At 51.1% G+C, this 13349-nt stretch overlaps 1 protein-coding gene across 2 annotated transcripts; it reads right to left on the minus strand.

Moving 5' to 3' along the window:
* Nucleotides 1-5978: 5978 nt before the first annotated feature.
* On the minus strand, nt 5979-12695 carry ZNF174 (zinc finger protein 174). 2 transcript variants are annotated; one of them, XM_011290656.4, is made up of 3 exons: nt 11598-12695; nt 10369-10591; nt 5979-7117 (listed from the first exon to the last, which is right to left on the minus strand). In XM_011290656.4, exons 1-3 carry the CDS (start codon nt 12003-12005, stop codon nt 6516-6518), a joined length of 1233 nt encoding a protein of 410 aa, XP_011288958.1. In that variant the 5' UTR covers nt 12006-12695; the 3' UTR covers nt 5979-6515. The 2 variants fall into 2 exon arrangements, with proteins under 2 accessions (XP_011288958.1, XP_006942464.1); XM_006942402.5 differs by lacking the exon at nt 5979-7117 and adding an exon at nt 8758-10108.
* Nucleotides 12696-13349: the final 654 nt, after the last annotated feature.

Genomic DNA, 13349 nt, shown 5'->3' on the forward strand with positions numbered 1-13349 from the left:
GGGCCACGGTAGAACGGGGTGCCTCAGCTTTTGGGGCCCCTCTCTCTGGGACACACCCATTTTTATTCATAAACAGCCCTTTGGAGAAACTCTTCTTTGGAGAAACTCTTCTTTCAGGACGTGATCTGTGACTGTGGATTAAAAAATGCTAAATTCAGGGGCACCCGGGTGGCTCGGTTGGTTAAGCGTCCGACTTCAGCTCAGGTCATGATCTCACGATTTGTGAGTTCGAGCCCCATGTTGGGCTCTGCGCTGACAGCTCGGAGCCTGGAGCCTGCTTCGGATTTTGTGTCTCTCTCTCTTTCTGCCACCCCCCCCCCCCCCCCCCGCCAACATGCTCATGCTCTGTCTCTCTCGCGCTCTCTCAGTAATAAACGTTTAAAAAAATTAAAAATACATAAAAATCTTAACAAATGCTGAGTCCAGGAAATAGGACCTCTCCTCCCTCGAATTGCTATGGCCTCTCTGCCCTTTCTAGGATCTGAGGGCCTGATGGGAGGAGAATTTAAAAAACTACATTTTACTTGACACCTAGTTCGTCTTCCTTTCATAGGCCAGCAGACAAAATGCTTTCACTGACACATGTTCACTTCACCGATCATGTGAGGTTATCAGGGCAGGCCTTCCCATTACCAGTGGAGAAAAGAGGGTGAGATGTTTTATTTTTATTTGTTGAATTTCTAAGTAGGCTACACACCCAGCGAGGAGCCCAACGTGGGGGCTTGAACTCATGACCCTGAGATGAAGACCTGACCTGAGATCTAGAGTCGACGCTTAACCAGCTGAGCCACCCAGGTGGCCCAGGTCTGGATGTTCTAAATACTTTTTAGTTTTGTTTTTTTGTTTGTTTTTAAGAGAGAGAGAGAGAGTGCATGAGCGGGGAAGGGGCAGAGAGGGATACAGCATCCAAAGTAGGTTCTGTGCTGACAGCAGAGAGCCTGACCTGGGGCTCAAACTCACGAACCATGAGATCATGACCTGGGCTGGACCCAGATGCTTAACCGGCTGAGCCACCCAGGCGCCCCTTAAATTGTTTTTTTTTTTAATTTTAATGTTTGTTTATTTTTGAGCAAGAGAGAGACAGAGACAGAGTGCAAGCAGGGGAGGGGCAGAGAGAAAGGGAGACACAGAATCCGAAGCAGGCTCCAGGCTCCGAGCTGTCAGCACAGGGCCTGACACGGGGCTCGAACTCATGAACCACGAGATCGTGACCTGAGTTGAAGCCGGACACCTGACGGAGCTGAGCCACCCAGGAGCCCCAGTGTGGATGTTTTAAATGACGCATCCAGGCCACCAAGTGGGAGAATGACAGAGCTGGGTGCAAGGCTGTTCCTCGGTCTCAACCTGGCACTAAGGCCACTCCTCTGGCTTGTTTACTAAGCTGCCTCAGGTCCAACTACAGCCAAATCACTCCCAAGACAAGGAAGGTTCTTCTGGGTTTGCCTAGTGGGCTCTGCTCTTATCTGGCCCCAGAGGAGTTTCTAGAGCCAGGAGTGACATTTGGAGTGGTTTGTCTCCACTTGTTTCACCAGTAATTCAGGAATTGGGACCATACTGGTCACCAGTATTTTGGCTAGTGACAGCTGCGTTAAAAGATATACTGCAGGGGCACCTAGGTGGCTTAGTTAAGTGTCCAACTCTTGATTAGGGCTCAGGTCATGATGTCACAGTTTGTGAGTTCGAGCCCCGCATCAGGCTCTGGGCTGACAGCTCAGAGCCTCCTAGGGACTGTCTCCCTCTCTGTCTCTGCCCCTCCACCGCTTGCTCTCTCTCTCAAAATAAGCAAACTTTAAAAAAATATTTGAGGGGCGCCTGGGTGGCGCAGTCGGTTACGTGTCCGACTTCAGCTCAGGTCACGATCTCGCGGTCCGTGAGTTCGAGCCCCGCGTCGGGCTCTGGGCTGACGGCTCAGAGCCTGGAGCCTGTTTCCGATTCTGTGTCTCCCTCTCTCTCTGCCCCTCCCCCGTTCATGCTCTGTCTCTCTCTGTCCCAAAAATAAATAAATGTTGAAAACAAATTTTTTTAAATAAATAAATAAATAAATATTTGAAAAAAGATACATCGCAATTGTGCAAAAGTATATTACAAAAGAACGGGAGAAGATACTTGCGAGTCATGTACCTGCGAAGGACTTGACTCCAGGACCTATAAAGGACTCTTACAACTCAACGATGAGAACGACAACCCAATTTGAAAAGAGCAGAGGTTGTGAATAGCCGTCTCTCCAACGAAGATGCACAAGTGGGCAGTAAACATCTGAGAAGACGCACAGCATGAGGGAAATGCCAACCCAAACCACAAGTGACACGGCACTTCACGTCCACTACACGGCCACACTCGGAGAGGCGGTGACAGGTGTTGGCAAATATGTGGAGGAGCCGAGACCCTCACCCACCGCAGGTGGGGACGTGAGGTGCGGTGTGAAAAAGTCTGGCAGCTCCTCAGAAACACTTCAGTGTCAGGTCAGCATTCGACCTGGCAATTCCGCTCGTAGGTATATACGCACAAGAAACGAAAACACATGCTCACAGAAAGCCTCGGGCGCGCGTTCACAGTGGCACGACTCACAAGAGCCCCAAAGTGGAAACAACCCAAACGTCCCGCACTGGACGACGGATAAACAAAAGCGGTCCACGCACACAGAGGAATATTACTCGGTCACGAAAAGGATAAAGTTCTGATGCCTGCTAGGACGTGAATGGACCTGGAAGGCACTGTTCACGGGGATGGAGAGCGACCGCTCAACATGATGGGGTTCCTTCTTAGCTGCTGAAAATATTCTCAATTAGATTGTGGCGATGGTTGCACACCTCCATGAAGATCCCGTAATTATTGAACTAGATACTTTAAAGGGACGAATGTTATATTGAAGTAGATCTCAAAAGAGCTCTAAAAAAAAAAAAAGCATTTTTCTTTTAGAAACATTGGGGGAAACGTCAACACTGTGTACTGGATGGTATTTGGGAGTTGTTGACTCTGTCGGGAACGGTAATGGTACGAAGGTAAGAGTGTCACAAGTCCTCATCTCATCTGCTGTAGATGGAAAATGCTTTTTCAGGGAAATCTGCGAGGTCCAGATCCCCAACCTGTGCATGAATGCTTCCTTCTCTGACTCCCTGGGGGCAACCGGGGAACAGAATACCTCGAGTAGGAGTCACCCCCACCCATGGCTAAGTACAAGCCAAACCCACAGAAAATAGTAAACCGTTCAGGTTGCTCATGGGTGAGGGACGCACACAAGAGGAGAAATATTATCACTGAAATGGGGTCACTAACTGCGAGCCAGCAGGTGGGTGGTCCATGCGGAGGCCTCCGGTGCATCCACACAAGGGCAGGGGGGTGGGGAGAACCCCACATCTGCAGAACTGAGCACACCTGCAAATGTGGCTGTGCGTCTTCTTCCACCCTTCAGACTCTCCTCACTGGAGTTGAGCCTTACCTGCCGGAGGAAAACTGGGCTGGGAGAGACAAGGGAGCATCACAGGTTTGAAAGCCTTCTGGGAAGGAGTGAGATTCAGATTGGCAATTGTGCCACATTTATCCAAGGACCGCATTTGACTTTACGATTCAGCAATTATTTTTTTAAATGTTTACTTATTTTTGACAGAGACAGGGAGAGCGTGAGCGAGGGGCAGAGACAGAGAATCCCAAGCAGGCTCCACGTTGTCAGCACAGAGCCCGACACGGGGCTCGAACCCGTGAACCAGAAGATCACAACCTGAGCCGAAACCAAGAGTCAGACGCTTAACTGACTGAGCCATCCAGGCACTCCTAAGATTCAGCAATCACTGATTGTGTGCAGAAGAGAGAGAGCACATACACAAAGTTCTCCAAAACATACCAAACAAACAAAGCTCTTATTTAAAGAAGTCTTCCTGTTCCAACTCTTAATAAATAAGAAGACTGGAAATCTAGTTCATTCGCTTTCAGGAGAGATCTTTGACTAACCAAGTTGATTCAACACATGGGTATGGTTGGGCCAAATCCGCCCCGCCCCCCAACCGAAGATGCCCACATCCTAATCCCTGGAGCCGTGAATGTTACCTTATAGGGCAAAAGGGATTTTTGCAGATATGATTAAGAATCTTGAGACGGGGAGATTATCTTGGATTATCTGGGTGAGCCCAAATATAAACATTACAGCAGTTTAAAGAGGGAGGCCGGAGGGTAAGAGTCAGAGGACAAGGGGGTGTGGTGTCAGAGAATGGAGACATGCACTTTGAAGATGGAGGAGGGGGCCACAAGCCACAGAATACAACGGCCACTAGAAGCTCAGAAAGGCAAGGAAACAGATTCACCCATTCGGACACCTTAATTTTGGCTCTGTGAACCTGACGTTGGGCTTCTGACCCTTGGAACTCTAAGAGACTGTTGTTTTAAGCCACTAAGTTTGTGATCATCTGTTACAGTGCCGATGGGAAACTGATACAGACATAACTAAGATTAAGGGGGTCTTATGACAGCAAAATTGGCCTGGGAAAAGGAGATGGATGAGGTGGGGACAAAGGAGGAATCAAGAGGTCCTGACCGGTGAGAGGCAACAGACAGGGGTGACGTAAGGAGCAGGAGGAGTAATGAGGGCAAACTCCTCTAAAACCTTTTTTTTTTTTTTTTTAAGTTTTTATTTTATTTTTGAGAGAGAGAGAGACAGGGCAAGTGGGGAAGGGGCAAAGTGAGGGAGACACAGAATCCGAAGCAGGCTCCAGACTCTGAGCTGTCGGCACAGCGCCTGAGGCGGGGCTCAAACTCATGGACAGTGAGATCATGACCTGAGCCGAAGTCAGATGCTTAAGTGACAGAGCCACCCAGGCACCCCAAACTCCTCTCAAATCTAACGTGGTTGCCGGGAAGGGGACTGTGAATCAGTCTAAAGGTCCGCTAAAAACGACGAGAAAGGCCAATGAGCTTCCATTAAGTCTCTCTCTGCCCAGAAGACAAGAGGCTTTGTCCACTGCATTGAACACATCGTCACCAGGATCTCTGACTCAGGACTTGGCCCTGAGGGAACACCTATTTCTCTTGGCGGGGCGTGGGCTCAGTCCAAAAGCTAACATGATGGGAAAATATGGTTCCTGTCCCTAAAGAGCCTTTGCCGTGAACAGTACAGCTCCCGACCTCGGCACTACTGCCACTCTGGGCCAGGTGACCCCGTGGTGGGGCTGTCCTGTGCACTGCGGCGCGCTCGGCTGCATCCTGGTCTCCACCCACTAGAGGTCAGGAGCTCCGCTCCCTGCCCCCGAGTCATAAGCACCAAAAGCATTTCCAGACACTGCCAAACGTCCTCTGGGGGGCAAATCTGCTCCCAGGGTGAGCAGCACCGGCGTGTGGTGTGAGGCAGGGAGTAACACAATAAAAGTGCCCAGGGAAGGCTTTGCTGGGCAGGCCACTCCTGTGAGGCGGGAGAGGGAGGAAGTGGTGGGGGCTGCAGGTCGTAAGGTCAAAGGGAACGGTGTGCGCAGAGCCCCCTGGGGGTGGAGGATGCAGCACGGTAGACGGCCTGGAGGAGGCCGGCAGGGACCTGCGGATATTCGGATATTCGGGTATCCTCGCTTTAGAAGAAACGCCACACGGCCGCTTCCCGCCGGAGGCACCCATCTACCAGCGGTCTTCTCGGAAGTCCGAGATCCACTCATTTGTGTGGGCGACTAAGGACCACACCGACCGGGTTCGGATTCTTACTCCGAAAGAATGTGGGGACGGACCGAGATCAACTCTGGCCTCGTTCCAGGACCTGAACACTTCGTGCAGATATCTTTTGTGTCTTCTTTTTTAGAAACTTCACTGAGAGAGAATTTACACGTCCTAAAATTAACCCATGTCAGTGGTTCTTAGTAAAGGTCCTGAAAGAATCCAGTTTTCTAACATTTCCTCACTGGCCTGAGGAAGGAGAGCAGTGAGGGCTCCCCTCACTGTGTGCGCGCACGCGTGTGGAGAACTACTCACTCAGGAATCCTGTCCTCACACAAACACGTTTACGCTCTCGCTTCATGTGTCCTTTATTATGAACGGCCAGCAATGACAGAAAGAGTATTAGGGGATTTATATTCCAATGAGCTTTTGCCTTGAAATCACTGATCGTTATTACCGAAGTGCGTGTGCGGTAAAGACTGTCGGGCACGACAGCAAGTACATCAGGTATATACATACGGAATTTCCCCTTGAACGTACTTAGAGAATAAATAAAGCGGCAGGGGGAAGACTGCACACCAAGGTGGGGGGAGGGGCACCTGCGGGATGGGCCGGATTCTCTCAGCGGTCACTCCCTGCTCTCCAGCAGAGACCCCAGTTCTCTCTGACCCAACGCCCAGACCTGCCACTTCTTCACCCTGTCACCGACACGGTCACGTCCCCCTCGGCATCTTCTGGAACTCCTCACGGGCCAAACGTGCGCCGCATCCCTCAGGGACTTCTTGCTTTCCTTGTAAGTCACACAGACACCCTGGGATTTACATGCAAGTAAGGGAAGGAGAAATTCGGATGCCTTCCTTCTGAACGGAGAGAACGAAGCCCCGCTTTCAGTCCCCGTGGTGGAGTCTGTGGTGCTGGTGGAGGTTTGAGCTCTGGCGAAAGCTTTTCCCACACTGGCCGCACTGGTAGGGCTTCTCCCCGGTGTGGATCCTCTGGTGCAGTTTCAGCGTTGACTGGCGCCCAAAGCAGTTCCCACACTCTCCGCACGTGTAGGGCCTCTCCCCTGTGTGCACCCGCTTGTGTCTTTTCAGCTCCGAATTCCACGTGAAGCTTTTCCCACAGTCATCACATTTGTAAGGCTTCTTTGCCGAGCGGGCCGCCTGGTGACCAAGGCGCTGCAAGCGACTGCTCAGGCTCCTTCTGCCCCCTTTGCTTTTCTTCAGCTCTCTCAGCGGGTGGCTTTTCAGGGGGCTGCTGATGTACTCCAGTTCCCTGCAATGTCTCTGGTAGTGAGCGAATGGCTTCTGAGCATTCGGGGGGCTGACCTGCCTCCGTGACAACCGGGGTTCATTCCTATTCGCCCCTCTCGGTTCGGGACTCTGCAGACCGTTACCTTTGGGTCTGCCAGGGGACAGGGCACATGGCTTCCCTCCTTTAGCCCCCTCTGGCTGCGGATTTTCCTTGTTGTCACTTTTCATTCTGGGGGCCTCTACAATTAGAAAGAACAGGTTTCATTTCCTGGGCTCTGAAGAAAGGACCTCAGCAAAAGAGCTAAGAAACATTCTCGAAGTGTGGTCCTCTCCTGGCAACTTGCATTCGACTCATCTGGGCCACCTGTTACGCAAGCAGGCTGTCCCTGCATCCCCACAGCTGTGGAGTCAGGATCTCTGGGGGGGGGTGGGACCTGGAGATCTGCATGGTTAACAGGTTCCTGGGGTGATTCTAATTTGTATTAGAGTTAGGAACCAAGTTCCCCAACCCCATGTCTTCTTCCGACCTTTAGGGAAAGGTTAGGGAAAGAAAAAATATGGAAAAGCAGACCCATCAGCCCCAGCACTAATTAACAAATGGAAATAAGAGAGAGTTGAAATTTCAACACTGCAACACACTCACTCACATGGACACTGAGTGATCGCCACAGTTTCTTTAAATAATGGGAAATGCAGCAAACGTGGCATGTTCGTTCATTACAAACGTGACAGCATTAGGGTTAAAAACCGTAACACAGGCTAGACGTGTATCCTGACTTCAGAAACTCCACAGTTTGTGACCATCACGATTGAGGATTGGGATGGAAACGAGCTGGAATGTCTGTGGGCAGGTAGAAGGATCTGGAGTTGTGCCACCCTGTAGGATTCCTGCCAGGTGGGAAGGATACACGTGTATGGGTACCTGTGCACGTGCTATTCAACGGGGTAGCCACTAGCCAGCTAGAGCTACTGAGTCCCTGAAATGTGGCTAGTGTGACTGAGAAACCGAATTTTACATTTCATTTAATTTTCATTAATTTAAATCCAGATTTAAATGAGCAGCCTATACAATTATGGTCAACTGCTTTTCAACAAGGTTGTCGACACAATTCAATGGGGAGAGAACACTTCTTTCAATAAAAGCGGCTGGGACAACTGGCTATCCACTTGGAAAAGAATGAGGGTGGACCCTTGCCTCATAACACAACAAACAACAACCCCGAATGGATCAAAGGCCTAAATATAAGAGCTAAACCAATGTCCCTTTGAACAAAACATTGGCGTAAATCTCTGTGACTCTGGATTAGACGATGGTATTTTAGATATGTCACCAAGAACACAAGCAAGCTAACAAAAAAATAAATTGGACTTGATCAAAACTAGAAACATTTGTGCTTCCAAGTATACTATTAAGGAAGTGAAAGGACAACCCGAAGTGGGAAAAAATACTTGTAAATTATATATATAAGACTCTAGTATCCAAGATATACAGAGAACTCTTAAAACAAAAAGACTAATGCAAATGAGAGATGGGCAAAGGATCTGAATGGATACTTCTCCAAAGAAGATACATGACTGATCAGTAAGCACATGGAAAAATGCTCAACGTCATCGCCATCAGGGAAATAAAATCTCCATGAGATACCACTTCACACCTAATGGGACTGCTGTAACCAAAAAGACTGACAAGTGTTGACAAGGACGTGGGGAAATCAGAATCCTCCCAGGGACTGCTGGCGGGAATGTAGAGTGGCGCAGCCGTTCTGGAAAACAGTCTGGCATTTCCTCGCAAGGTTAAGCATAGTTACCGTGTGACCCAGCTATGCCACTCTGAGGTATACGGCCAACAGAAATGACAACATGACCATACAAAAACGTGTACGCAAATGTTCACAGCAGCATGATTTATAATAGCCCAAAAATGGAAATACCCCAAATGACCATCAACTGATGCATACACACCGTGTCTGTATAATGGAAAATCCACCATAAAAGGAACAAAGTAGTGAATGATACGTGTTACAACATGGATGAACCGTGAAAACATTACGCTCAGGGAAAGAAGCCAGTCACAAAACAGCACAACCAATGTGATTCTGAAACATCCAGTACAGGCAAATCCAGAGACAGAAAGTACACAGTGGTTGCCAGGGGCTGGAAGAAGGGGCAATGGAGAGTGACTGCCAATGGGTCTGGGTTTCTTTTTGAGGCTACAAAAATATCCAAGAATTAGAGGGCATGGTTGCACAAGTGCACAAATACACTAAAAACCACTGAACTGTACACTTTGAAGGGGTGAATTTTAGAGCATGTGAATTCTATCTCCATAAATAAAATTTAAATAGCCACCTGTGGCCAGCGGCAACTGCACTGAGCGGTGCAGCTCTGACAGAAGGCACTGCTGATGTTCGGGGTGAAGAACGTGAGAATGTACCTGCAGCGATCAAATAAAAGAAGATGGAGCCCTATGCACACTGAGCTGGCTGTGATGAGGCAGGAGAAGGGAGTGTGCAGGCCCAGGACCACAAAGTCCATAGGTTATGGGTCAGGACCTCAGCCAGGATCACAGTACTTTTCCACTGGATGCCCCAGGTCTTCTCCATTATTATTTATTTTTTATGGTTCTTTATTTTGAGAGAGAACGTGAGCAGGGGAGAGACACAGAGACAGGAGGAGAGAGAATCCCAAGCAGGCTCTGCACTGTCAGCATAGAGCCCAGCGCAGGGCTCGATCCCATGAACAGTGAGATCATGACCTGAGTAGAAATCAAGAGTTGATGCTCAACTGACTGAGCACCCCGCCCAGCACCTTGGTCTTCTCCATTCTTAAGTTCCAAGAATAACCAAATTCAAGTATTGCACTGAATGTAGCAAATCTTAAAAAATCAACGCGTTCTAGCCTTCTGGTAACTTTTTGCTCTAACTTGCTGACCAGCCTCTGTATTCACATCACTAAGATTGGCCAAAGTGTCACTGTCATTTGGTCTTCGAATACAGCAGGGCTAACAATTACTGGCATTGTACCAGAGACAGGTGGGGAAATAGACATAAGACATCACAGGGAGAGGAAGAGGCTGAAGATATTATGGAGCGGGACATTTCCTTTAATGAGCCTAACATTGTTTAGGCGCTTTCTAAACATGGGACCATTTTAAGTGATGAAACTCAGCCAAGGTTTGCATGGATGTTCATCAGTGGCCATATGTGGATCTGTCTTCACTGTAAGAAGCTCTGAAAGGAACAGAAAAGTAGGACCTAGATAATCCTATTGTGTACTGCATTGTTAGAGTCATTAAGAGACACTGAAAGAAACGTACTTCTTATGTACAGTATTGCTATCATTCTAATCTGTGAAATTTGTTAGGGAATAAAGCTCTCCTGTTATATAAAACATTAAACAAACTCAACGCAAGGTCTATGGCTTTTCAGAACGACGAGATAATCTGCTGGAGGTAAAGGATTTAGGGAGAGAAGAGGCATCAAGTGTTTACCTGTACCAGCCAATCTGGGGCTTGGTTCCTGGAGGAGTGTGGATTTTTCCCAATGATGAGAGCTCAGCTGGTCCGGAGATCCCGCCTGGGAAGGCTCCTCCAGAGCACTCTCCCGGGGAAACCTCCTAGGAGTTTGCAGTTGAAAGTCTGGTAGTTCCTGTTCTCCAAGCTGAGATCCAGTTTTCTCCAAGAGCACCTTCTGCCCCTGCATACACACGGCCACCTAGGAACAAGCCCCATGCATTAGAGTGCAGCCAGAGGACTCAGTAGAGAGGAGCATGACCTCTCTCACTGCTCTGTGATGACCCCTTCACCCTGGGAATTCCTGACAACAGCCTGGAGGTCAACTTGGAAAGACTTCGGAGATTCTCAAAGGAAGCAAAGGGAAGGACATGCAGAATGATTAGAGAGGCTGCTTCAAATCAGCCAGTATTTCTTGAGTGGGTGCCCCTAAAGCATGAGTCTTTCTCAAGACCTCAGAGTCAACACAGAGAAGGCACAAATATCAGGGTTAGTCATGACACTGGCCCAGCAGATCGTCACCCTATGTCCATGTGCCTCCCAACTTCTACTGGAAACAGGTCCTACTGGATGGGGAAGCAGGATGGTGAGGACATTAAAAACAAACAAACAAACAAACAAACAAACAAAACTAATCAATTGTTCTGCCCCAGGCTTCCCTGGGAAGGAGATCCCAGTAGTAGCAGGGCTCTGAGTGCACTGCTCACCCTGCTCTCTGACTGCCTCCATTCCCCAAAACACATGGTTGTTTGCTTCCTGCCTCGCCTCTGACTGGAGTCTGACTTGGGGGTGGGGGCTGGAAGAAACACTGGCCAACTGAGCTGCAACTTCCTGATCCAAAAGCAAGACACTTCACCAAAACAAGGTCCACCAGGAAATTCCCCCCAAATCAAGTTCCTACCCAACAATATGATCCTTTCTACTAAGAATCCTGATTGTAGGAAACCTTCAGGAGGAATGGGTGTGGGGAGATCGGGCAGCCAAAAAGCAAGAACCTTACTTGATCCTCTACTTCCTCAGTGGAGTGCCAGTGCCTGAGTTTTCTGACAACCAGTCATCTCTCTCAGGGGGTGTTCCCAAACAGAAGCCAGAAGCACCCTTCGAAGCCATCCGATCCATTTCTGGACTAACTAGGGAGGGAGCCAAAGACCAGAAACTATCCAGATGAAAACGAAATTCTGGGGACCACGAGGGAGGGCCCTCCTTACCCACTGCTTTGGTCTCTTGGCTGCTCTTTGAAAATCTTCCACCAGGGTCACAATCTCCCTGCAGCTCATTGGACATCGATGCCTGACGCGAGCCTGAATCTCCGAGGGCAGGATGTTCAGGAACTGCTCCAGCACCAGCAGCTCCAGTATCTGCTCTTTGGTGTGCAGCTCGGGCTGCAGCCACTGACGGCAGAGCTGCTGCAGCCGGGCGAGTGCCTCTTGGGGTCCAGACACCTCTTGGTAACAAAACCGTCGGAAGCTCTGGCGGGAGAGCTCGGGATCGGGGCGGTCCTTTTGCAGAGCGGGTCCCCGTTTCTCTTCCAGCTTTGTTATTATGTGTCTCTCTGGCTTGGAGGAGGCCTGAATGTGGGACTGCGAGCTCAAAGTTATCTCCATCTTAGCCGCCATCTTGGGGCTCAGGAGACAGCCTCTCTCTCCTGGCAAGCGGCTCAAGCCTTCAAGATCATGACTCTGGACAAGTGTCTCTAAGCGCTGGAAAGATGTCAGCGAGGGCGGGGCACATACAGGCCCCAAGCTCCCGAAGACAACGCAGGGCCCGACGGAGAGGAGCTGTCTGTCCCTCTGGCAGTTTCCTGAGCTGTCTCCAAATGGAGAAAAGTCATAACGTTCTAAAAGGAACTGGGGAAAATCTTGCTTTTTATTTCATCGATAAACGCACGAGGTCTCAGAGGAACTGCGCAAGGTGATCCATCTGGCGGTCGGGAAATCCTAGGAAAAGTTCAAGTTGTCACACTGGTGGCCTGCGCCAGCTCCGCGGCACCCGGGCTGCACCGACCTCGAGCACGTCGCCCGGAGCCGCGGGGCTGCGCGTGCCGGAGGGGAGGGATCGGAACCCCCACGCGCAGCAAGGCAGGCTGAGCACGGCGGCGGCTCGCTCCCGACGCCCGGCAGGCCCACTCGCTCCGGCCTCTGAGGGGGCCCCGGCTTCCCCTGGCGAGGCGGAGCTGCGGGCTCTCCGGCGCGCGGCTCAGCTTCGTGGCTGCGTGCGGGCCGGGGCTGCGCCTGAGGCGGCAGCTTCGCCGACGGCCCCGCAACCCGCGCCCACCGGCCGCGGACTCACCTCTCTGGGGACCCGGGACCCAGAACCTGGGAGCCAGGGACGGGGGCGGGGCCGCTCGTCGCGGACACTTCCACTGGCTGAGGAGGAATGACGCGCGAACTGCGCCGCAGGAGGGCCCGCCCCCTCCCCTGGGGGATTGGCTCCCAGAAGGCGTTCTCTCGTGTCTATTTGCTGCTGAGTCTGTCGGTGCTGGAGAGGGACGACGCCCGGCCTTCGCAGTGCACGCCGGGAGTTGTAGTCCAAAGGCGCTGCTCGCGAGCATGCGTAGCCGGCGGACTAGCGCCGGGGCTCCTAGCGCACACTTCCGGCCCGGCGGCTGAGCGAGTCCGGTGAGTGTTCCCTTTCCTCGCGGCCGCGGTCTCGCAGTGGGGTCCGACGCCCGCCTGTGAGCCCCTTTGCCGCTGGGAATCTTTTCAGGACGGTGGGGACAGGCGGGGTCCTCCTTCCGGGCCTTGCCCGTGCGGATGTTTCCCCACACCTCGCACCGGGCGTAGCGGGAGTCCTCAGAGCGTCCCTGCCGAGCGCGAAGTGAATCAGCCCTGCTCCCGTCTTCGTCCTGCTTCCCGCCAAGCGCCAGCGTCTTCGTCGGAGTGAAACACATTTCCGATACCGGCGTTTTACAACAAACTATGGGGGGGGGGGGGATGGCAGGGGTCATGAAGAGCACAGGC

The sequence above is a fragment of the Felis catus genome, chromosome E3, assembly GCF_018350175.1.
Source record: "Felis catus isolate Fca126 chromosome E3, F.catus_Fca126_mat1.0, whole genome shotgun sequence".
Taxonomy (NCBI): domain Eukaryota; kingdom Metazoa; phylum Chordata; class Mammalia; order Carnivora; family Felidae; genus Felis; species Felis catus.

Excerpts from the sequence above, each read along its gene's own strand:
- ZNF174 (XM_011290656.4), bottom strand. The coding sequence starts at position 12,005 with ATGGCGGCTAAGATGGAGATAACTTTGAGCTCGCAGTCCCACATTCAG. Across the intron at positions 10,592-11,597 it reads CCAAGAGACCAAAGCAGTGG|GTGGCCGTGTGTATGCAGGG; the intron begins GTAAGGAGGGCC and ends GCTTGTTCCTAG. Across the intron at positions 7,118-10,368 it reads CCCCAGATTGGCTGGTACAG|AGGCCCCCAGAATGAAAAGT; the intron begins GTAAACACTTGA and ends TTCTAATTGTAG.